This window comes from Caretta caretta, chromosome 14 (assembly GCF_965140235.1).
Source record: "Caretta caretta isolate rCarCar2 chromosome 14, rCarCar1.hap1, whole genome shotgun sequence".
Lineage (NCBI taxonomy): Eukaryota > Metazoa > Chordata > Testudines > Cheloniidae > Caretta > Caretta caretta.
In genome coordinates this window covers 49,004,209-49,028,367 of record NC_134219.1, presented here as the reverse complement: position 1 = coordinate 49,028,367, position 24,159 = coordinate 49,004,209, and the positions used below count along the sequence as shown (strand labels likewise).

Genomic DNA, 24,159 nt, shown 5'->3' with positions numbered 1-24,159 from the left:
GCTCCCCCCGCTGCAGTCCTACCCCCCCCCCGCACACTGCTCCTCTGTCTGCTCCCCTCCCCCTCACACCCCCTCCAGCCCTGCTCCCCCTGCCCCTCCCCCCTCTGCAGTCCTACCCCCCCCCGCACACCCCCTCCTCTGTCTGCTCCCCTCCCCCTCACCCCCCCTTCAGCCCTGCTCCCCCTGCCCTTCCCCCCTCTGCAGTCCTACCCCTCCCCCGCACACCCCCTCCTCTCTCTGCTCCCCTCCCCCTCACCCCCCCTCCAGCCCTGCTCCCCCTGCCCTTCCCCCCTCTGCAGTCCTACCCCTCCCCCGCACACCCCCTCCTCTGTCTGCTCCCCTCCTGCCCTGCCCTCCTGCAGGACCCCTTTCCTTCTTCCCGCTCCCCTGCTGCCCCCCCCCCGGGGGGTGTCCAGCCCTCCCCTCCCCCACCCTCCTCCTGCTGCTGCTGCTGCTCCCGCGGCCGGCCCCGCCCCCGCCCCCGTCTCCTCCCCCCCTCCCCCGCGGTGCCCGGTGCCGGCGGCTCTGACCCCCCCGTCTCCCCCCCAGGCCCGCACTCGCTGCGCTATTTCTACACGGGGGTGTCGCAGCCCGGCCCGGGGCTGCCCGACTTCATCGAGGTCGGCTACGTGGACGGGGAGCTGATCGATCACTACGACAGCGAGACGGGGCGAGCGCAGCCGCGCGCGGAGTGGATGGCGCGGAACACGGACGCGCAGTACTGGGAGCGGAACACGCAGATCTTCCGGGGCTGGGAGGCCGGGTTCCGAGCGGGCCTGGTCACCCTGCGCGGCCGCTACAACCAGAGCGCGGGTGAGTGCGGGGCCCGGACCGGACACGGGGCTCCTCCTGGGGGGGGCTGGGTGGGGGGAGCGGCGGAGGGGACCCGTGGGGGGAGGGGACAGAGGGGCCCGGCAGGGCGGGGGCTGGGGGGTCGGGGTGGGGGGAGCGGAGGAGGGGGACCCGTGGGGGGGGGGCAGAGGGGCCCGGCAGGGCGGGGGCTGGGGGGTCGGGGTGGGGGGAGCGGAGGAGGGGGACCCGTGGGGGGAGGGGACAGAGGGGCCCGGCAGGGCGGGGGCTGGGGGGTCGGGGTGGGGGGAGCGGAGGAGGGGGACCCGTGGGGGGAGGGGACAGAGGGGCCCGGCAGGGCGGGGGCTGGGGGGTCGGGGTGGGGGGAGCGGAGGAGGGGGACCCGTGGGGGGGGGGCAGAGGGGCCCGGCAGGGCGGGGGCTGGGGGGTCGGGGTGGGGGGAGCGGAGGAGGGGGACCCGTGGGGGGAGGGGACAGAGGGGCCCGGCAGGGCGGGGGCTGGGGGGTCGGGGTGGGGGGAGCGGAGGAGGGGGACCCGTGGGGGGAGGGGACAGAGGGGCCCGGCAGGGCGGGGGCTGGGGGGTCGGGGTGGGGGGAGCGGCGGAGGGGACCCGTGGGGGGAGGGGACAGAGGGGCCCGGCAGGCCGGGGGCTGGGGGGTCGGGGTGGGGGGAGCGGAGGAGGGGGACCCGTGGGGGGAGGGGACAGAGGGGCCCGGCAGGGCGGGGGCTGGGGGGGGTCGGGGTGGGGGGAGCGGAGGAGGGGGACCCGTGGGGGAAGGGGACAGAGGGGCCCGGCAGGGCGGGGGCTGGGGGGTCGGGGTGGGGGGAGCGGAGGAGGGGGACCCGTGGGGGGGGGCAGAGGGGCCCGGCAGGGCGGGGGCTGGGGGGTCGGGGTGGGGGGAGCGGAGGCCAGGCCCCCGGATCGCGCTGCTGGGGTCTGTGTGGGGTCAGTGCCGGGCGCTGCTGACCCGTCCCGAGCAGGGGGGGGCGGGGGAGTGGGGGTCTCTGCTGTGCCCCCCCCCTGGTGCCCGCCCTGCCCTGAGCCGGGATTGCCCCTGTCCAGCCCCCCGGCTCCCCAGGTCCACGCCCCGGAGCGTCCCCAGCCCCCCCCGCCCCGAGACCGCAGCCGTGAGAGCTAATTCCCTGCCTGTTCCCACCCGGGGTGCTTTGGGGCCCTGCCCCATGTCTGCCCCCTTAGCGCTCCCCCTCTGGGGCCGGTTTAACCCCCTCCTGGCCCGTCTGGCCCCTTGGTCCCTGCTGTGAGGCCTGACCTGCCCCTAAGGATGCCGGCCCCCCCATGCTGAGGGGGGGGGGCTCCGCTCGCCCGCCCCGAACCCTGCGCTGGGGGGCTGCTCCCCAGCCCCTGCCGCCCCCTCCCCAGCCACTGCCCCCCTCCCCCGATATTGACCCCCTCCCGCCTCCCCGCTCGTGGGGCACCGGCCTGAGTCCTGCCCCCGTTCCCGGCGGCTCAGGGCTGGAGCGGCCGCTGCTCGGCCTCTCCCCACCAGCAGGGGGTGCTGCTCTGCCCCGCTCCGCGCTGCCCCGGGGGAATTCTGCGCCAAAACCTTCCCCGTTCTGCGCGCCGTGTTTCAAAATGCTGCACTGTTTTTCTCAAAACGACCCAATATAATCCTTCCAGTTTCAATTATTTGTTGTAATTTAGTTCAGAATACTTGTCACAAGTATGCCGGTGACAGTACAGACGACAAAGATTCAGGAAATTGGTCTTGTGACACCTAGATTCCTTACTAGGCCTGTCGATACAGACCGCGGAGTAATTCATTTAAACTAAAGTACGGAACCGGTTTCCCTGCCCCCCCCTCAGAAGCAGCAATGGCTGGGGGGAGTCGGGGGTAACGGAGGAGCTGAGGGAAAGGGAGGTCGTTGCTGGGCGTGAACCGGGAGGGTTGTTGGGGGTGCCTGGGAGAAGTATGGAACAGGATTTTTGCTGGCGTGGGGGATTGCTAGGGAGCTGGGGAGCCTCCCCCTTGCAGACCCCAGCTGACCCCCTAGCCTCTCCCATTCAGCGAGGCACATCTGCCCCTGTCCCCATGTGGCCCTGCACCTCCATTCCCATTCAGCCTGTCCCCCCTCCAGCCCTGCTGAGCCCAGTCCGTGACCCCCGAGCAGCCCCGTGCGTCCCGCTCTGTCTGTCCCACCCCCATATCGCAAGCCCCCAACGCGGCCCCGGGGGCGGGGTGCTGTGGGGGGCGCCGCTGGCTGGGCCGAGGGTGTAACTGCAGCCCCTCGCCAGCTGCGTGTGTGTGTGTGGGGGGGGGGGGGCGGACGTGAATTCTGCGTGTGCAGGGGCAGAGGATTCCCCCAGCAGCGGTGTCTGCAGAGGGGGCTGCGGCTGGTGGGACACTGACGGGGGGGGGCACCAGAGGCAGTTCCTGCCTGATCCTTGGCCCCACGTACTGCCAGCCGGAGAGAGGGAGGGGACCCAAAGTGAGTAGTGGGGGGGAAGGGATCCCATGAGTGAGCCCCACCCCCCCCACCTGCCCCTCTGCTGCCGGCTCCGACAGGGGGCTTGGCTGGGGCAGCGTCGGGGTGGGAGGTGCCTGGCGAGGGAGCTGGCGTAGGTCCCGGGCAGGGACCGGGGCGGGTGTTGGGGCAGGGTCCCCCCCTCGGTCAGCAGTACCTGGCAGGGGCCCGTTAGTCTGCGCGTGGGTTTCAGCCGTTCCCCCCCCCCCCCCCCGGGCTCCCAGCTCAGAGCCGGGGGGAGCAGGAGTTGGGCCTGACACACAAACACTCCCGTGGGGTGCGGGTCTGTCCGGCCATTTCGCCCTTTCGGGGACGGTGACGCTGCAGCCTCCTTACCCCCGTTCCCCCCCACACATTCCCCTACTCCCCCCCCCATTCCCCTGCTCCCCCAACAGGTTCCCTCCTACCCCCTCCCACAGCCTCCTGCTCCCCCCACAGCCCCCTGGTCCCCCCCCAAATTCTCTCTCTTACCCCCTCCCAAAGCTCCCCTGTTCCCCCCATTCCCTCCTACCCCCTCCACAGCCCCCTGCTCCCCCCACAGCCCCCTGCTCCCCCCCAAATTCTCTCCTACCCCCTCCCAAAGCCTCCCTGTTCTCCCCATTCCCTTCTACCCCCTCCCACAGCCCCCTCCTACCCCCTCCACAGCCCCCTGCTCCTCCTCGGTTCCCTCCTACCCCCTCCCACAGCCTCCTGCTCCCCCCACAGCCCCCTGGTCCCCCCCCAAATTCTCTCCTACCCCCTCCCAAAGCCTCCCTGTTCTCCCCATTCCCTTCTACCCCCTCCCACAGCCCCCTCCTACCCCCTCCACAGCCCCCTGCTCCTCCTCGGTTCCCTCCAACCCCCCCCCACAGCCCTCTGCTCCCCCCGCAAGTTCCCTCCTACCCCCTCCACAGCCCCCTGCTCCACCCCCAGGTTCCCTCCTACCCACCACAGCCCCCTGCTCCCCCCACAAGTTCCTTCCTACCCTATCCCACAGCCTCCTCCTGCTCCCCCCCACAAGTTCCCTCCTACTCCCTCCCACAGCCCTCTGCTCCCCCCACAAGTTCCCTCCTACTCCCTCCCACAGCCCCCTCCTACCCCCCCACAGCCCCCTGCTCCCCCCCATTTCCTCCTACCCTCCCCCCACAGCCCCCTCCTACCCCCCCACAGCCCCCTGGTCCCCCCCCCCCCAAATTCTCTCCCACCTCCTCCCAAAGCCCCCCTGCTCCCTCCATTCCCTCTTACCCCCTCCCACATCCCCCTGCTCCTCCTCCCGGTTCCCTCCTACCCCCACCCACAACCCCCTGCTCCCCCCTGGTTCCTTCCTACCCCCCACAGCCTCCTGCTCCCCCTGAGGTTCCCTCCTACCCCCTCTCACAGCCCCTGGTCCCCCCCAAGTTTCCTCCTACCCTCTCCCACATCCCCTCCTTCCCTCCTACCCCCCCACAGCCCTGTGCTCCCCCCACAGCCCCCTGGTCCCCCCCAAGTTCCCTCCTAGCCCCCCCCACAGCCCCCTGCTTCCCCCCAATGCCCCTGTTCCCCCCCGTTCCCTTCTATCCCCCCCCCACAGCCCTGTGCTCCCCCCACAGCCCCCTGCCTCCCCCCTCTGGTTCCCTCCTACCCCCTCGCACAGCCCCCTGCTCCCCCCCACAGCCCCTGTTCTCCCCCCCAGGTTCCCTCCTACCCCTCCCACAGCCCCCTGCTTCTCCTCCGGCTCCTGGGTGGGGGGCTCCCTCTGAGTCTCCCAAACTCCCACCTCTCACACTGGGATGAGGCCCCCCCAGCACTGGGGGTGGCAGGTTCCCAGTTGGTGTCTCCCACACACAGATCTCCCCCACCGCGGTTAGCAGAGGGGCGGCTGCCCGGGGCCAGTGAGCGAGACTGAGCGTGAGGGGGAGGCGATAATCCCCGGTGCTGAACGCGGGGCTGCAGCCCCAGCCGTGACGCACGGTGCAGGCGGCCCCCCCGGGCAGGCTCCGCTCGCGTGCAGCCAGGGTGCACACAGTCCCACAGGGGTTATTGCTCAGGAGAGGTGGGACAATTCCCTGCTTTGCTCAGGACGGCCAGCAGCCTGCGGGAGGTCTCCGCCTGCCCCGATGTCTCTGCTGGGGGGTGTTGTGTATGGACACACGGCAGTGACAGCGCTCACGAGAGCGCCCCGGTGGCTCCCGCTGTCCCTGCCTGCTCACACCTCGGGGCGTCCGACCAGGAGAGTCCGGCTTCCCCAGAGCCTCAGCACCTCGCAGATGGGCTCGGCGCCCGTCGTTTCCCACAGCCGGGCCGGACAGGGGAGTGCTTCGGGCAGTGCCAGGCGGGGGGCACTCGCGTGGAGGTGAGCTCAGTACGGAGCAGGGGAGGGAGCCTGGCACGAACTGGCTGCAGCGCAGGGGGATTGGCTGCGGATCCGGCCCTGTCCCCAGGGGCGAGCAGCTCCCGACTCCGAACCGACACCAGCGCAGTGTCCTGCATCCGCGAACAGGGCGGGACGAGGTCGTCACCCCCGGCAGGAGGAAGCCGACCCCCTGATGTCCTGTGTGGAGCGAAGCCCCCAGCGCGGCCGAGCGCGGCGTGGTCGAGGAATGAGGCCTGGCGGGTGACGGGCGACGCAGGGAAGAGCTGGCTCCGGAGCCTGCACCCGGTCCTGTTCCTAGCCAGGGAATTTCCAGTCTCCCCGAGAGACCGTTTGCCTCTCCCCAAGCTGCAGGGGCCCTGGTTCCCCGATCTCAGCCTGGCTCAGTCTGACCCCCTTGTCCTCCTTTAGGATGTGCTGTCCCAGGGCCCGCTCTGTCCCCCAGAGCCAGCGCACCCCAGACTGACAGCCTGGCCTTTGAGCGGCCCCGTGTGATGCTCACGAGGCGTCATCTCCTCTCCGCTGGCATCCAGGGCCCACGGGGTCTGCGTGATCCAGAACCGGGGGCCGCCCAAGCCGTGCTGCAGGAGACGTAGCTTCCCTGCTTCTTCCCCGGCTCTGATGCAGCTCTTGGAATTCGGACCCAGGGCTTGGCAGTCTCAGTGTCACGTCAGGGGGCTGATCTCCCCAGGCAGGCAGAGGGTCTCTGTACACTGGGATGTTCAGCGTTTCCTCACAGCTGCATCCCTGCTTCATCCTCTCAGGCTCGTTGGGCGCCGGCGTGGGACCCTCCCACCCTGACTCGGGGCCCCTTTGAGCCCCTCAGGACGACGTCCCAGTATTTCCTCTCCATCAAGGAGGCCTTCCTCGTAGCCCTCCCCTCCCCCCGGGGGGTGTAGGAGTTCGGGGCCTTATCCCTTAAGGATCCGTCCTGCACGTTCTTCGTGCAGGTGTGTTGCACACGTCCATTCCCATGTCGGGGTGTGCGCGCCCAAGCACCGCGGCTGGAATTTCCCCCTAGTGGAACCCATCGGGTCGGCTCTGGCACCCCCCGGTGCCGTGCGCTCACAGCGTGGGTATAAGGGGCCCTGCCAAGCCCGCGCCCCTCAGTTCCTTCTTACCTCCCGTGGCGGCTGCTGGAACTTCCCTCCTTGCTTCGGCCAATTTTCTGGTGGTTTTCTCTAGATTCATCATGTTGGAAGTCGTTTTTAGTAGTGCGAGTGCTTGGACACCTCTTCCCTCGCTGGAGAGGCTGCCCACTCCCCGGGGCCGGGGTACGCCTCGCTCACTGGGCTTCAAGCCCTGCTCTTCCTGCGGCAAATCCATGCCAACGAGTGACCTGCACCTGAGCTGTCTCAGGGGTTGGGGGCAGCTCAGAGGATGGGTCGCTGTCAGATCTGCAGGGAATTCAACCCTCCACCCAGACCGACTGGGCAGTGGGACCAAAAGTTCTCCTGACGGAGGCAGCATGAAGGCCGGCATCGGACCTGAGATTGGACTTGGCACCAAGCAGCTCCACTTCGGTGCAGAGCGTGGCTCCTGCCAGTCGGGGCTCGCGGCACCGCCCCTCTTCACCGGTGCCCAAGGACCGGCACTGTGGGTACTGAGACAAGAGCCGCTCCCCGGCACCGAAAGGGGCCAGGCGAGGAGACCGGGACAGTGCGAGAGCCACGCCGGGCTGCTCTCTCCCACCGGCACCGCTGCAGCCCCCGCTAAAGACACCCACGCCGGCCCCGCGTACCCCGCCAAGGGACGTGCCGCCCTCCTGCAGGCAGCGTATCAGACACTTCGTGGTACCAGCCACCCCAGGGGCGTACGCGGCAGCTAGAGACCTGCTTACGCTGCCGGTACCAGGGACCCAGGAGGTCCTGGACTTGGCATCGCCAGCACCATCGGGTGGCAAAGAGGCCCCACCCGGCCGTAGAACGGCACTGAGACCGCTCTCCAGGGGAAACCCCCTCGGGTCACTTCGCCCAGGGTGTCCGCACGGCACCGGGAGGGTCGGCACCGCCATGGTCTCCTCCCTCCTCCTCTTCCTCGGAGTTGGATGTGGGGTCCTGTTATTCACACCGTCAGGAGCATCCACGCTCTTCTCCGTGGCCATCTTACACAACAGGGACATCTGGTGCGATGGTGCCCCGAGCACTGGGACTGGGGGGGCCGACACCCATGCAGGGGACCTTCTGGAACCCGTGGGGGTTTCCCCCGGCTCAGGGCACCGGCTCGCAGCGCTCTTACTCGGTGGCCTCAGAGCAGCGCCCGTCCGGTACCGCACCGCAAGACACCAGACCCGAATCCCGGTGCCGAGCAACTGAAGCAGGTTCCCCACTCAGAGGAGAGAGCAGAGGCCTTACCAGCTTTACCCACCTCCTCCTCTTCGCCGGATGAGGCGCTGGTGGCCCCAGAGGTATCCGCACTCCAGGATGAGCACAAAGCCCACCAGGACTTAATGAAGCGAGTGGCTCAAATCTGGGTGTCCAGGCGGAAGTGGTGAAAGAGTCACTCAGGTCTTCCCGTATATCTGGGCGGCAGCAGGCCCCTTGTCGCTCTTCCCCTACATGTGGCGATCACGGAGCCCATGGAGGCTCTGGCAGAACCCAGTCTCCCTCCCTCCTAAGCGAACGGAGCGGGAATATTTTGTACCTGCCAAGGGCTGAGAATTTTATTCTCACACCCCTGCCCCGGGGCCCAAACCAAAGGCAAAAGATGCCCCAAAGTTGGCCTTGTTCAGGAGGAAAGCCTCCTCGCCAGGGGATTGCAGCTCCGCATAGCGACCCAGCAAGCCTGGCTGGGTCGCTGTGATTTTAACAGGCGGGAAGCAATGCAGAAATGGGAGGACATGCTCCCCCAGGGCACCCGGCTGGAGGTCTCTGCCCTTGTGCAGGAAGGGAGAGCGGTGGCCTGGGCCTCCCTGCAGGCAGCCCTGGATGTCGCGGATTTTGCGGCCAGGTCAGTGGCCACAGCTGTCACCATGCGCAGGAGCTCATGGTTACAATCTTCGGGATTTCCACGGGAAGTGCAGCAGATGACCCAGGACCTTCCATTTGAAGGTTCCTCGCTCTGTTCAGAGCAGACAGACGCCAGGCCGCAGGGCCTTACAGGCTCTAAGGCAGCCCTGAAATCCCTGGGCCTACACTTGCCCGCACAAGCTGGAAGGCGCTATGGGCCCCAACAATACGGGCGATGCTATTCTCCACCGCCCAGACACGACCAGCGGAGGAGAAAGAACAAGGGGGTTGGGTGCAGGCCCCCTCTGCCCTCTTTCTCCACAGGGCCATCCCAGTTGGCTCCTCGTCATTTTGGTACCTCGAAGATCTCGTCCACACCAGTCCCTCCACACCAGGATCCAGTCACCCCTGTATCTTCCAACCGTGCTATTTCCTCAGGGCCTGGAAACACATTTATCTCGGAGCACTGGGTCCTAAACACAGTGGAATCTGGGTATAGCCTCCAATTTTTGTCTACCTCCCCATCCCTCTTCAGGGACCCTTCTCACAAGCATCGGTTGGAGCAGGAGGTAAAATCCCTCCTTCGGATGGGAGCTGTGGCAGAGGTTCCTTACCCGCTAAGGGGAAAGGGGCTCTGTTCCCATTGCATCCTGATCTCCAAAGCCAGGGGAGGTCTCAGACCGATCCTAGACCTTCCTCGGCTCAATCGCTGTCTCAGAAAGTGGAAGTTCTGCATGGTCTTCTTGGCCTCCATCATCCTGTGGCTGAATCCAGGGGGTTGGTCTGCCGCCCTCGACTTGAAAGATTCAGACTTCCACATATCAATTTTCCAAGGCCACAGAAGGTGTCTAATATTTGCGGTAAACTAGACCCATTACCAATTTGCGGCCCTGCCATTCTGTCTGTTGTCCGCCCTGGCAGTCTTCACCAAGTGTATGGCAGTAGCAGGGGCCTTTCTGAGAAAGAGAGTCCACGTTTTCCCATATCATGCGTTCTCGGCCCAGATCGCAAGCCGGACTATCTCGGTTCTCGTGGACAATACAACAGCCACGTGCTACATCAATGGGCAGGGCGGCGCTCGCTCTTCCCCCCCCACGCCGGGAGGCAGCTCGTCCGTGGGGTTTCTGCATCGCACGTTCCACCGACCTCGAAACCTCTCCTCTACCAGGGGCGCAGAACCAGCTTGCGGATCGTCTCCGCAGGTCCTTCTCCACTCACCATGAGTGGTCCCATCACCCAGATATCGCCAATGACCCTTCCACAGGCGGGGATTTCCCCCGTAGACCTGTTTGCACCCACGCCAACAGGCCATGCCAGCAGCTCTCCTCCCTGAGGGGTCACAGCCCCTTACGGACGCCTTCCTGCGGACATGGTCAACTGACCCGTTCTGCGCCTTTCCCCCATTCCGTTGATACACAAGGGTCTGACGAAGAGCAAGCAGGACCGAGCCCGGGTCATCCCGATAGCCCCAGCGTGGCCCAGACGACACTGGTGCACCACGCTCGTACCCCTTTCGGTAGAGGCCCCGCTCCGGATCCCACTGCACCCGGACCTGATCACTCAGGACCATGGCCAGCTGCTCCACCCGAACCTTCGCTCGCAGCACCTGCAGGCCTGGAATCTTCCTGGCTAAACCCTGAGGATCCGGCTTGTTCAGAGCCAGTTTGTAGAGTTCTGCTTGGCAGTGGGAAACCCTCCATGAGGGCGACTGAGATGGGGCAAAGCGGAAATGATTCTCCATCTGCTCCACCCAATGCGGCGTTACACCCGTGCAGTCCTCGCTGCAGCTCATTCTGGGTTACCTCCGATCCCTGAACCAGCAAGGCCTGGCCTTCCCTTCAGTCAAAGTCCAGCTGGCGGCCGTCTCAGCCGGCCGTCCAAAGGTTTTCTCACCGGGGAATGGTAATTCGTTTCCTCAGAGGCCTGGAGGGGGTATTTCCCTCAGATGAAGGAAGCGCTCCCCCCTGAGGACCTGAACCTTGTGCTCTGAAAACTGACGGGCTCAGCCTTCGAGCTTCTAGCACCATGCTGACTGCTGCACCTCTGTGGGAAGGTCGCCTTTCCGGTGCCCATCACGTCGGCCAGAAGAGGGTCAGAGATCCGAGCCCTCGCTGCGGAGCCCCCGGACACGATCTCCTTTAGACACAAAGTCCAGCTACGCCCACCTCCAAAGTTCCTCCCAAACGTGGGGTCCCCAATTCCACTTGAACCAGCTGGTTTTTCTCCCAGTCCTTTGCCCTAAGCCGCACGCAGACCGGGAAGGACAACGCCTGCGCTCACTGGACGTCAGACGGGCGATGGCATTTGACGTTCGGGGACTAACCCCTTCCCGTAAATCCCCGCAGCTTTTCTTAGCTCTAGCGGGAAGAATGAAGGGGCTCCCCATCTCCGCCCAGAGGATTTCGTCTTGGGTTACATCGCGCATCCAGGTGTGTCCTGACCTCACGGGGATTCCCCGTCTGCCGAACATAACTGCTCATTTCACGGGGTCTCAGGCCTCTTCAGCGGCCCTTCTAGCGCAAGTCCCTGCTCGGGGTACCTGCAGCGCTGCGACCTGCTCCTCGGCGCGCACGTTCCCAGCGCGCTGGGCCCTCACTCAGCAGGCCAGAGACGACGCACGCTCTGGCCCCGCTGAGCTGCAGCCGGCTTGTCCTTGAACTCCGGGCCCACCTCCGGTGCCGCGGCTTGTGAGTCACCGAAATCGGAATGGACGCGAGCAAGCGCTGGAAGAAGAAACGACGGTTACTGATCGATGAGAAGGAATTGAGGGGCGCGGTGGGGCCCCTTCTACCGGCTCTAGGATCATACGGGGGCGCCCGAGCCCACCCAATGGGTAGCACTAGGGGGAAATATTCCGGCAGCGGTGCTCGGGTGCAAACGCCCCTACCTGGGAATGGACGTGTGCAGCACATCTCGAAGACCTGCAGTTACAGAAAGGTTAGTAGCAGTTATTTCCCTAGCGATCAGGGGGTTCTTCAAATGGAGACTTGGCTTTTTCCCCAAAGATGATCCCTGTTTGTCCCAGGGCCCAAGGAATGGCTATTTCCCTCCTCTTGTCCAGCACCGTCTCACCGAGGGAGGGGCTCTGGCAAATGCTGGGTGTTCGTGGAGCCCTCGAGATCCACACCCACTGCACACGGGCTGTGTGCGCGTCCGGGGCTCAGTTTGTTCTCTGCCATCCGACGTCCAAAGGAAAACCAGCATCAAAATCTGCCATGCCAGGATGGCTGAGATGGTGCATCCCGCAGCCTACAAGTCAGAGCCGCCCCAGCATCCGCCCCCCTCGCTGAGAGCTGCAGCAGCCCCGGGGCTGCGGGTTTGTGCTGCCCCGTATGGTGAGACCTTCCCACCGTGTCATAGCTGGACACGCCGGCACCAGCCCATGCTGCTGTCGGTGGGAGGGGGCCCTGCGCTGTGTCTGCCGGTAGCAGAGAAGGGGCTGAGCACCCCGGTTGTCGTTCTGTCAGAACAGCCCTGACGGCTCCCTGCTGTGGGAATCCCCTGGGGTCCGGGTCTGCGCCCGTGTAGCTGGGAGAGAAACGGAAAACCTGTCCTGAGAGATTGTCCATTTCCTTTCTCTGAGTCACGAGGTCCGTGACCCAACCCCCCCGTTTGGAGCATTTCTCTGGCCAGCTGGATAAAAAGCCCTGGCGGGTCCATCCTAGCCCAGTTCCTCTGCAGCAGGAACTCACCGTTTCTCTCTGTAATGCTAAAGGCTCATTCCTGACGCTCAGCCCACAGCGGCCAGTGTCCTGTACGTGGGGAGCTGTCTCGGCAGGCAGGCTCTGGGGGCAGCTGGCCCGGTCCTTCCCAGGCACCACCTGCCGGCTCTGTTCGTGCCCATGGAGCTGCAGCCGGCCTGGCATGGGGGACAGAGCTGCGGCCCCGGTAAAACGGAGAAGAAACTGTCAGTCAGTCGGAATCACTTTTCAAACGTGGGAATAGTTTGTTTTGCCTTCTTGGGGCTGAGGCGTTTGGGGGACGCCCCCCATCCCAGGGCGTGTGAGAGCATCCAGGGGTCACACTGTAACCAGGAATGCACACGTGGCCCCAGGGCTCCCCTACCCCGTACTAGCCCAGAGTTGGGTGGTTCTGGCCCCACTCCAGGAACTTCCCTTTTCTCCCCAACCCAGCATCCTCATTCATTAATTCTGTGCTCTTCCCCCCCCCCCTCCCCCAGCCCACATCCCCGGGCCTCTCTGTGTCCTGTCTGTGCTGAGCTTCCCGCACCCCCAGCTGCCTGCGTGTCCTGGCCACGCCGAGCCCAGACTGTTCCCTTGCAGGGCAGGAGGCTCCGCTCCCATCTTAGTGCAGAGCCGGGAGTGGGGGTGACCCAGGAGGGCAGCGTCTTGAGGGGAGCTGGGTGGGACCGAGGGGGCTGGTGCAGAAGGAGCTGGGGTGGGGGCACAGAAGGTGCAGAGGGGGCTGGTGCTGAGGCGGGGGGGGACAGAGCAGGCAGGGGATGGAGGGGACTGGGGCAGAGGAGGACAGACCGGCACGAAGCAGTTTCAGAAGCAGGCTGGAGGAAGGGGCTGTTGTAGGGTGGCAGTGGGTGCAGAGGGGTTAGACAGGGTGCAGGGCCAAGATGGCATCGAGAGGGGTGCCCAGAGCTGGGGGGCAGTGCAGGGGCTGGAGGGGAGCCTCCCCTGGGTGGGACTCAACGGGGAGCAGACACCAAAAGGCAGGAGGACAAGGTCAGGAGGAGAGACCCGGGGAATGGGGTGAGCCCGGGGAGGGGACCCCGGTGCCTGGAGGGGGCCGTTTTAGCTAGTTCATCCCCAGCTGCCATGGCCCCAGGGCTGTGAGATGTGCCGTGCTGAGGGGACCCAGGCAGCCTGCCCAGCTTCTGGGGTTCGCTGTGCAGCTGGGGGCTAATTGTGTCCAACCTGCGCTGAGCTCAGGCTGGTGCCAGCTGCGAAGATGGTTAATGGGGTCGGCTCCCGCCCCCAGCAGGCACTGAACTGCCATTAATGGCTTGGCGTGAACCCCCGCAGTGACCCATGGAGGTGGGGGGGCTGGCTGGACGCTGTACAGGGGCCTGGTTCGGGGGGGGGACATGCTCTGCTCTGCCTGGGCGTTGGGCCCTTTTCAGTGTCTCGGGCTGGGCCCCTCCCCCAAATTGCCTGTCACGGGTGAACACGCAGCCCAGACTGTGCTTTTCTCTGGGTGGGATGGGGGCGTGTGAGGGTGTTTGGGACCCCGGCTGGGCTGTTCTCAGACCTCCCCCTCCCCCCGCTGCACCCACGGGCTCCCTGCTTCTGTTTGCCGAGCCAGTCGCCCTCCCTGCCCCGAGCTTCTCTTTCCTGCCCCCAATGCCCCATGTCCCCCCACGCCTCCTGGCAGCCCAGGGTGCAGCCATGTACCAAGGGCAGCCCTGCTTTGAGTTCCCGGCAAACCCGGGCAGGGGGAGCCACCTTAGCCAAGGGCAGTGTCTCTCCCTACAGCCAGGCAGACGGCAAACGCCCTTAACACAGGGCGTCCTGCGGCTCCAGCCCTGAGAGCTGTGGGAGAGGGCGGCCAGTGTGAAAAGGAGCGAAACCACCGGAGTTTGCTCCTGGGGGTCCCTGGGCCATGGTCACGCCCCGGAGCGCTGGACGGCACCTGGAGCTTTGCTCTAGAAACTGGAACAAGTAGATAATGGGAACATCGGGCACTTGTGGGGCGGGGGCGCTGCTGGGTGGGGTCAGTGTGAACGGGGAGGGGGCAGAGGGACCCTGCATGGTTGCTCTAGCCAGAGCAGGGTTAAGGGTGGGGGGCCCCATTCTCTCTCTTCATGGGGGGCTCCCCTGACAACGCCTCTGGCTGCAACCCAAGTGTGTTGGGGGCTCCCTCCAAAGAGCAGGGGCTGGGCTGGCCAGAGGCAGTGACCGCAGTGTGAGGGGTCCAGGGATGGGAACAATGCCAGTGGGGGGGGGTGGCTTTCCCTGCCACAGCCAGAGCCCCCCCTGCACTGGGAAACCCACTCACCCCCCGCAGTGGTGGGTACATGTGGGGCTGAGTGAGCTCTGGTGGGCACAGGGCTGAGGGGACCCCAGGGTGGCCAGGCTGCAGACAGCTTGCAGTAGGGGGGTGTGGCGGGGCCCACTCGCCTCTCGTGAGCGCTCCTGCCGGCCAGGTGTGTGTCTGCACTTTTCCCCAACTTTGCATTGATTTGCGGTGACCCCGGCCAGCAGTTCACCTTCTCAGGCAGGTTTTCAGTGACTCACCCCTCTGGCCGAGTCTCTCTCAGTCCGTATGTGAAACCCACGGAAAATAACCCCCTTCTGGGGTACGCTGTCCAACAGGGCCTGTCACAGCACCCTGCTTACAGCCCCTCCTGGGCTCGCTCAAATGTGGTCCCCTGCTCTGGTATGGAGCAGTGACCCCTCGGCTTCCTCCCTGGGGGCTCTTCGCCGGGGGCCCCAGCTCCGTCACGGTTAATAGTTCAGCTGCCTTCGGGGCGGGGTAACAAAGCTTAACAAGTCGTGACTCTTCTGGGTTTTCAGCACCCTCTGGGCTACTCCTCGCTCAGAGTTTGTCACCCACTGTGACCGATAGGGGAGACCCAGGCCCACCCACCCACTATTCCAGGTCCCGACTTGGGGGCCCGATGAGTAGCAGCTGCCTGCTGCTTTCCTTTAACCGTTTGCTACTGCATATCCCCGGGCCCCTTCCCCACAGCCCCAGGACTTCGCCTGCTCCTCTGGCTCCAGCCAGCACTGATCTGCCCAGCCCTGCACCCAGCCAGCCAGCCAGGAGCCCCGTCCTTGCTCCTCTGGCTCCAGCCAGGAACTGAACTCCTCTGCCCAGCTGTTATATCAATAAAATAAAAACCAGCAGGATCTTATTAAAGGGGAAAAGGCAAAATGCCACATTTATTGTGAATACAGAAAGAATCCTAGTAAGGAGTTAGTTATAGCGATAACATGCCATTCAATCTCATATTTATTCACACATTCATTCATACACACACAGGTTCTGCAAGGTTATCATCATAGTTACCAGCCTCAGAGTTGCTCATGCCAAGCCACTGGCCAGGTGGCCTGGACATGAGGAGGGAGCAGGGCCTTGTCAGATGCTCATCTGATGCTCCTGGAAGTTGGTTTGCAGAATCAGACCCCAAAGTTCTCACTTTTTAGAGTCTATTTTTATAGGAATTTCTTCCTATGCCAGTCTATGGGAATTGCTTCATCATGCCGTTGCTGAATCAATCAGCAGATAGCACATTCCTGACGGCTCCGTGCTGCCAGATGTTATCTTGTTCTTTGGTTCTCCCATTCTTGAGGCTGTTGGGTGGATTCCAGTCTGCCCTCCGGGGGGTCCTCTGGTTATTTCCACTTGACGCCTTCTTCAGCCGATGGACACTGGATTCTTAGGCTGGCACCTCCCTGATCATTCAGTTATTATCCACACCAAGCATCCATCCACATACATCCTCTATCTCTATTTTAATCACAATTGTTAATACAACAAAAGGGCGGGGAGGCTCTGGGTGCGGTTTCTGTCGGTACAGAGCATTGCTGTGAGTCTCTCTCGGGGTGAGTGGTGGTGGTTACAAAGCATTGCTGTGAGAACAGACTCGGTCTTAGGATGTACTAACCCAGTTAGCAGCTTGCAAGTTTCACCCGGAGAGGGAAAGAGACCGTCCCGAAAACCAAGAGACCTCTGGCTTAGGAATACCCTGAAATGTCAGCGACGGGGAATCCAGCGCGTGTGGGATTTTAACACAGAACCTCTTGACTACGGTCCAACACGGCGGCTCCTTTTTTAGGATCCTGCTGGTCCTTGATTGGCTGTTCCCCCAGCCTCTCCAGGCAGCTTGGAGGACTCACCTCTACTGCTGTTTACCTGGGGCAGGGTGTGGCGAGCAGAGGGTCTCAGGGTCTGGTGCCCCCATCGCAGGGCGGCTGGGGGTGTTTGAGAATCTCGAGCTGCTCCCTGTGGCTCAAATCATGACCCAGCCCTGGGCCCTGGCTCCGTGTGTTTCAGGACTTCACACTTACCAACTGATGTACGGCTGTGAGCTCCGGGGTGACGGCTCCAAAGGGGGGTTTTTTCAGTATGCGTACGATGGGCGAGATTTCGTCAGCCTGGATAAGGACCGGGAGACCTGGGTGGCGGCAGATGACGGGGCTCAGGTCACCAAACGGAAATGGGATGGTGACAAGAGCATCGCTCAGACATACAGAGCCTACCTGGAGGAGACCTGCATCGAGTGGCTGGGGAAGTACCTGGAGTACGGGAAGGAGACGCTGCAGAGGAGAGGTGAGGGGGGCTCGTCAGACCCGGGGCTCACTGAGCGGGGTGTATCCTCACTGCAGAGATCACTCCCCCACGTCCGTCGTGCTGAGCGTCGTCCCTGGCAGGACGTTTCTGTCCCCCCGTGAGGCGAGGCCCCAGCATCGCTGCAGGAGCCGCCGTTCGTCTCCCTGCCCCGTTCAGCCCCCCGCCCCCCCCAGCTGAGCGGAGCCCCTCGGGGTGTCTGCGCCCTGGCCATGGGCCACGTGTATCCGAATCTGACGTGAGAGCGCGGCTGCCCCAGGCCCCGTCCCTCTGGCCAGGCCGGGGCCGTGCTGTCCCCTGCGGTGCATTGCCCGAGCGCTGCCTGCTCCGGCCGGAAGGGGGAGCCGTCTGGGGTCACTGGGCTGAGAGAGGCCAGGGGGGCTCAGGTGCCGGGTCTCCCCGTGCAGGGGGCTGAGCCGGTGCCTCCCACGGGGGGTTCCAGCCCCCTCAGCGGCTCCCGCCCCGGGGAATCCAGCGCGGGGAGTTTCTCTCTAGCTCCATGTCTCCTTCCCCCAGAGCCACCGCGGGTGCAGGTGAGCGACCGGCCGAGCCAGGATGGGGGTCTCACCACCCTCTCCTGCCGGGTCCACGGCTTCTACCCACGGAACGTGGCCGTCATGTGGCTGAAGAAGGGGGTGGCCATGCCGCAGGAGACGATCCAATGGGGGGTGGTTCCCAGCGGGGACGGGACCTACCAGACCCAGGCCACCATTGACATCGACCCCAGCAGAGAGACCGATTATACCTGCTGCGTGGAGCACCCCAGCCTGGCGGAGAATCTGAGAGTGCCCTGGAGTAAGGGGGGACTGGCCTGGAATGGGCAGGAGGGGCTTGGGGGGAGGTTATGTGGCACTAATGGGGGGCTGGGGTGACTGACCCCTGGGATTGGGGAGGGGATTTCAGGGGAGATACAGGACACTAATGGGGGTGGAGTGACTGACCCATGTAACAGGGAAAGAGGTTTGGGGTTCCCCAGCTCACTGGCCTGTTCCCGTTTCAGAGCCCAAGTCCAGCGTGATGCTGATTGTGGGTGTCGTTATCGGGGTTCTCGTGCTGGTCGCTGCCGTCGCTGGAGCCGTTGTCTTCCTCAGTAAGTGCCGGGTGTCTGTGCCAGGCCGTGGTGACGTGCCCATCACCCTGGTGCCGGGGCTGGGAGATTGCTGGGCTGCTCTGGACTGGCTGGGCCCCTGCACCCGCCCCTACAGCCCCCGGCGTCAGTGCTGTGTGGCTGCCCCGCTCTGCTGCTGGGCCCAGGGCTGCCCGGTGGGGAGCAAAGGGGCAGTTTGCTCTGGGCCCCCCCAGCCGCAGAAGCTGAGGAGTGCTGAGCTGGCATGTGGGGTCGCAGCGCCCCACCTGAGTGTGTGCTGTGACCCCGTGCGCCAGGTTGCAGGGCTCAGAGTGGGGAGCCGGGCCCAGCCCCCCAGGACAGGCGCCCCCGAGGCAGGCTGAGTGTGGGGCGGGGTCGCTCTCTGCCCCTCACCATCTGGGTCTCCCCCTGCGTGTTGACACCCTTGGGGGGGGGCTCAGACTTCGCACCAGGCCCCCAAAACTCTGTGTGGCCCTGGCTGGGCCAGAGCCACTAGCCTGAAACCCAGGGAGGAAAATGGTTCATACAGAGCCTGTCATCCTGCCCCTGCAATGGGCCGGGCCCCTTGGTTCTGGGCCATGGGCACAGATGGGAGCCAGTTCCTGCCCCGGGAGCAGCCGTGCTCATTGCAATCTGCCTTGTCTCTGCAGGGAAGAAGAAAGACGGCTACAAAGCGGCTGCCGGTAAGTGCTGAGCCCTCTCCCTCCCTCCCCCCCGGTCCCTGTTGCTGTGTGGCCTGGGACATGGCAGCCTGGGGCCAGTATCCGGAGACCTCCCCTAGCCCCCCACGGCCTCTCGGAGTCTGGGGAGCTGCAGCAGTGGGACTGGTCAGTGACCCTGGGTGCTCTGTCTAGGTCGCCCATCACTGTGGTGTCTGGGCCCAATGGCAGAACACCAACACCTGGCTCAGTCACTGGGGCGTGTACACGTATAACAAGTGTGGGGCAGGGAGAACGGGGATGCTGCATTCCGCAAGACACTGACCCCGGCTTCCTTCTCCCTCACAGCTCACGAAGGCTCTTCCAGCTCCGGTGGGTGACGCTAGCCCAGGGGATGTATTGCGCTCGCTGAGGCCTTGCGGGGAGGCACAGGACGTGTTAATGCGCCCCAGGGGTCTCTCTGTGGGGTGGGGGGGTCCCTGGTGTTTCGGTGACACTGGGGGTTTGGCTGCATGGGGAGATTGTCCGGCAGAGCTAAATTATTCAGCCACAGCTGTGCTGGTCGATTTCCCCTGATTAGGCTGAGTTCAAAGGAACGTAGGGGAGTCGGGGGAGTGTCAGCACCCAACTCCGCTCGGCTGCTTTGAAATTCCCAGCCCGCGCTCTGTAGCCGCCCGTGAAGTCGGTAGGGGTGTGTGCTCACAGACAGACACACATACACACGGCTGTCTGACAGCAAGGGTGTTGGCAGGGAAGTTGGGGTGCAGTCTGGCACCCAGTGTAGCCTCTGGCCAGACATGGCCTGGATAGTGTCTGGCCTGTGTCCAATCCCACCTCCTGACACGATGGCTGTGAGTGGGGTTTGGCGCCGATGGGACGTGTCTTACACTGGTGGTGGGGGAGGGAGGAATGTAGGAGCCTCAGCCCCACTGATTTCAATGGGGTTTGGACTCCCGAGTCACTAAGGTGCTTCTGAGAGTCCCACCCCCGCATGTCCAAGTCCCCAGTGGGGGGGCGGCGCAGGGATCTTAGCCCCGGGGAGCAGTGACCATCCCTGACTCCCGCTGGCTCCCCCCTCGTCGTCCCTCGCACCAGGGCACAGTGCAGCCGCTCGGCTGGGGCAGCATCACCCCTGCCCTGCAGCGGGGTAAACGCCGACACGAGGGGCCGGGCGGGGATCGGGGCCGGAGACGCTAACACCCCCCTTCTCCTTCTCCCCTCCCAGGCAGCAACCAGGGATCCCACACCGGCATCAAGGGTAAGCGAGGGGGAGACCAGCCAGGGGGGTTCCGGGGGGGGAAACCCCTGCCCAGAGTGCCCCAGCCCTGCCCCTCTGACCAGCCAGGTGTGGGGAGCCCTGCCCCGATCTCCCTGCAGTCAGGGGGTGCTGCGTGTGGGGGCGGGTCTGCATCTCCCCTCTGCAGGCGGCAGGGACTCGGGGAGGGGGTGTGGGGTGTGTCCGGCTCCAGGGGAAGGGGCCGGGATGCGTCACGGATGCCGCGCTGGCCGCTGGGAGCAGTGATCACTGTAGCTCAGTGGGTGCGGTGAACGGCTTTACGGTGTCGTCCCCCCCCCCCCCCCCCCCGGCGCGGGGTGTGGCGACCCGCCAGGGCTTTACCCCGAGCGCCAGGTGAGCGCCCGGTATCGTGGCTGGCGCTGCCGACTCTGCTCACCAGGACCCCGGCGCTGACTCTCCCCGTCTCGTTTCTGCAGCGTGACGGAGCCCGTCGGCCCCTGCGCGGCCTGCTGGGGGGACCCAGGCGCGAGGAGAGACCGGAGCAGATCAGGCTCCTGGGCATGCAACAGCTCATCAGCACCTTCCACAGCCTGCTTAAAGCCCTTTGCCTTGATTGTACCTGAGCTAAACACCCGGCTGTGAGAGAATTTAACTCTCCGTGGCTGCAGACTGCCGGGGATGGTCGGGGTCGCTTATTGTTTGATTTCTACAGAACTCTCTTTTTTCTTTTCTTTTTGTTGACAAAATGAAAACTTGTATCGCTGAGGATCTTGTTTGTATAGAAGAGTAACCAGGGTGGGCTGGAATGAATCATTACCTAGCACACACTGTTCTGTCTGCTTCCATTGTAACAGACCCAGATTCTGTTTCTGCGGTGATTAAGGTATTAAGATATTATTCTTTTTGCTGCTGCAGCTTCCTGTGTAATGGGATAAATCCTGCTGTCAGGGCAGTGGTCACGCCAGTGTAAGGCCTTGTCTACATTGCGATTTGCACTGGTGTAACTACAAAGCTGTGAACTTAAAGTGGGCTAGTTAAATCCCTGTGTGGACATGCTTAATCTGGTGTAAGACGGGGCTTGTTTTGATTTAAACTGACAAGTGAAACCAGAAAAAGTCACACCTCTTCTACCAGAATCAATCCATGTCCGCTCACTGATCTGGTGCAAGTTTGTGTGTAGACAAAGCCTAAGCTGGCGCCGATTCTGCTCCCAAATGGGTTGATTTTGTGTGTGACGGATGTAATTTTTTTCTTTTGTTAAGGTTTTAACAACTGTTTTAAATAGTAACATTGTAAATCTCCTGGCGATTTTCATGGGGGCACAATAAATGTGTGGTTTTTACTCTCCTCAGCCCGTTTGGAGGATTCTGTCCGTGGCGGGCCAGGGAATTGGGGTGTGTGTCACAGGGCTGGGGAGCGCAGGGGCCTGGCAGTAAGGGGCTGGCGCGTGTGTACGTTGGGCTTGGGGTGTTTGGGGGTGACTAATGGGTGTTGGGCAGGGGCGGGGCTGGGCCACAGCAGCACTGATAGACCAGAGCTGTCCTGCCCTGAGTGACAGGGGACCGGTGGGCTAACACAGGCCAGGCTTCCCCTGCTGAGCTCTCATCTGACACAGAGCAGAGATGAGGGGTCAGGAGCTTTATAGGGACTGAGACTCAGGGGGAGAGTTTCCAAAGTGCCTAAGGGATTCAGGAGCATGACTGTCAGTGACAGTCAATGGGACTGATGTTCCTAAACCCCTTAGTGCTTTGGAAAACTTCCCCCAGGTCCCTTTAAACTCAGGTTCAGATGAGGCCTGGAACAGCCATCCCATGAACCTCTCCTCCAGCTGCGGCAGGGAGCATGGGGAGGGGTGGGGAGTGGGGCAGCCAAGCTGGGTCTGGGGCTGACAGGCCCTTTGAAAGGGGGAGCTAAGCCAGGCTGAGATGCAGGAGGCTGTTTGCAGCCACCATTGCTCTAGGGTCCGAGTGCCAGTCTGCCCTGTGTGGGGTCATGCAGCCTGGGCCCTGCACACAGTAACCCCCGGGCTAGGACAGGGTTCAGATCCTGGAATGGGGCTGGGTTGGGGAATGAGGGGGGGCTGGCCTGGGGGCTCTGACAGCCGACTGGGGCCAGCTGGGGAGAATGAATTCTTCAGAGGGCAGCACCTCACTGTGGCTTTTCCCCCCTGTCGCTAACGGGGTCTGAGCAGCGGGCAGCTCACACAGGGCGTTGGTTTGGGGGGGGGTTTCTTCGCCTTTACCAGTCATGCCCCCCCCCAATAAATACGGTGTGTGACGTGCGCTGTGCTCTGGGCTGCTTGGGGGTTTCATACAGACGCTCGCCCGTGGGGTGAGGAAACCTTCGCCCGCTAAGGCCTGAACCTACCCAGAGTTGCACCAGCTTTTCTATATCGGGTGGGGGGTGGGGGGGAGATAACTTTTCTACTGCAGTAGTTAAATTGGTACAGACTCTAGCCAGGACAGGCTTGTATCGCTAGCAAGGTGTTTATACAGGGTAGTGAATTCCCCACCTGTACAAGATGAGCTGTGTTTCACTGCAGCCACATGAAGAGCCTTGTACAGGTGGGGAATTCACTACCCTGTATAAACACCTTGCTAGCGATACATGCACTGGTTACACCGGCATGGCTGCAGCGAACACTTCATGTACACAGGGCCTGGGCAGGGGAAGGGAAGGTGGTGGGGAGTGGGCTAATCTCCCCTTCGGAGTCTCGCTCAGAGGCTCAGACACAGGGGATCTGGGAGGGCCGGGCCAGGCCCCGTCTGGCACCTGAGAACCAACCACCCACCTGCCCTGGCTGGGGCCCAGTTTAAGTGGGAGCCGGTGAGTGGGGGTGGGAAACGAGAGCAGGAGCCGCATTTACCATGTGTGACGAAGCGGGACTGTTCTTAATGTTTCCTCTGAATAGTGTGGGGGTGCCTCAGTTTCCCCTAGGCAGTTCTGAAGTATCTAGGGGGTGGGGTAAGGGTGTATGATCATTGCAGAGCCCTAGAGGGCAGGTGTGTGCAGGGGTCTGGACACAGAGAATGGCCAACGCCCTGTTTCCTGGCAACTGATGGCCTGGGCCCTTCCCCCCCTGCAAGGTGAGAGCTGAAGGGTTGGAGAACAAAGGAATCAGGTGCCCTCCTGGCCCGGGAAAGGGACAAAGCCCAGAGGAGGAGGGGCTGGAGGGAGTTTCAGTTTGGGGCTGGCTGGGACATGGAGTGAAGTGCAGACGTGGTTGTCTGGCTCACTGCCCCAAAAATGGACCCAGCTGAGGGGTCCCGTTCTCTGCACCTGCAAGCTCTGTGTTAGACCATGTTCCTGTCGTCTAATAAACCTTCTGTTTTACTGGCTGGGTGAGAGTCACGTCTGACTGCGAAGTTGGGGTGCAGGACCCTCTGGCTTCCCCAGGAGCCCCGCCTGAGCGGACTCGCTGGGGGAAGCGCACGGAGGGGCAGAGGATGCTGAATGCTCCGAGGTCAGACCCAGGAAGGTGGAAGCTGTGTGAGTTGTGTGTCCTGAAGACAGGCTGCTCACAGGAAGGCGACTGCCCCAGAGTCCTGACTGGCTTCATGGGGAGCAGTTCCAGAGCATCGCCCAGGGACTCCGTGACACCATGCCCCCAGGCTAGTGATCCTGACCTGAGCAAGGGGTTGGTGCAGCTGGGAGGCAGCCCCTGAATGTGGGAAGCTGGGGGCTGGCTCCTGTCCATGCTTCTTAGCGAGATACAGACGCAGCCGTTCCCATTCCTCCTGCAGCCGTCCTTGGCCCGGGCAGCCGATACACACATGGAGGGAGTTTGTACCTTTACCCTGGGTAAGCAAAACAACCTCTTCCAGTGCTTGCTTGTGTCCATTCCACATGAGGTGTGTGCATTCCATGGGCACTCTCACCGGACGTTTTTTCCCCCAGTTGTATCCGTCAGGCAGCTCTGTTGCCTTCTGGGGCCATGCACTCGTGCACTGATATAAGGGCCCAGCTGGCCCCGCATCCTCAGTTCCTTCTTACCACCCATGACAGCAGGGGGAACAGCTCCTTTTGCTTCCGCAAGGTGTTCGTCAGTGGTTCTGGTATTCTCAGGTTTAGTTACCTTCCATTTTATTTTTGAGTAGTAGGGTGTAACGAGGCTGGTTCTGGCAGGACCCAACTGAGAGCGCCAGGTCAGGACAAAGTGCTTCACGCAGGGCAGTTACAGCCCCGGGCTGGGGCTTTTCCACCTCTAAGGCAAACCAAACCAGCCAGACAGAGCAGACTTTGGTCTCACCCCACCGGCTAACCACAAGTCACCCAAGCAATTCCCTCAGACACTCCAGTTTCCCAGTATCCCCACAAGTGCCCCTGGTTATGGGGACGAATGG

General features: G+C 63.5%; 1 protein-coding gene across 2 annotated transcripts in view; it reads left to right on the top strand.

Annotated features, from left to right (window-relative positions):
- Positions 1 to 21,167, top strand: part of LOC125621134 (major histocompatibility complex class I-related protein 1-like) — a 33,247-nt gene extending 12,080 nt beyond the window's left edge. Inside the window, exons 2-9 of one of the 2 annotated variants that reach the window (XM_075119641.1) lie at positions 550 to 813; positions 16,540 to 16,815; positions 17,350 to 17,628; positions 17,834 to 17,923; positions 18,571 to 18,603; positions 18,928 to 18,951; positions 19,805 to 19,837; positions 20,293 to 21,167. In XM_075119641.1, the coding sequence (XP_074975742.1) occupies positions 550 to 813; positions 16,540 to 16,815; positions 17,350 to 17,628; positions 17,834 to 17,923; positions 18,571 to 18,603; positions 18,928 to 18,951; positions 19,805 to 19,837; positions 20,293 to 20,297 (1,004 nt within the window). In that variant the 3' untranslated portion in view covers positions 20,298 to 21,167. Of the gene's footprint in view, positions 1 to 549; positions 814 to 16,539; positions 16,816 to 17,349; positions 17,629 to 17,824; positions 17,924 to 18,570; positions 18,604 to 18,927; positions 18,952 to 19,804; positions 19,838 to 20,292 lie in introns of both variants that reach the window. The other variant, XM_048817650.2, reaches the window with a different exon arrangement.
- The last annotated feature ends 2,992 nt before the right edge of the window (positions 21,168 to 24,159 follow it).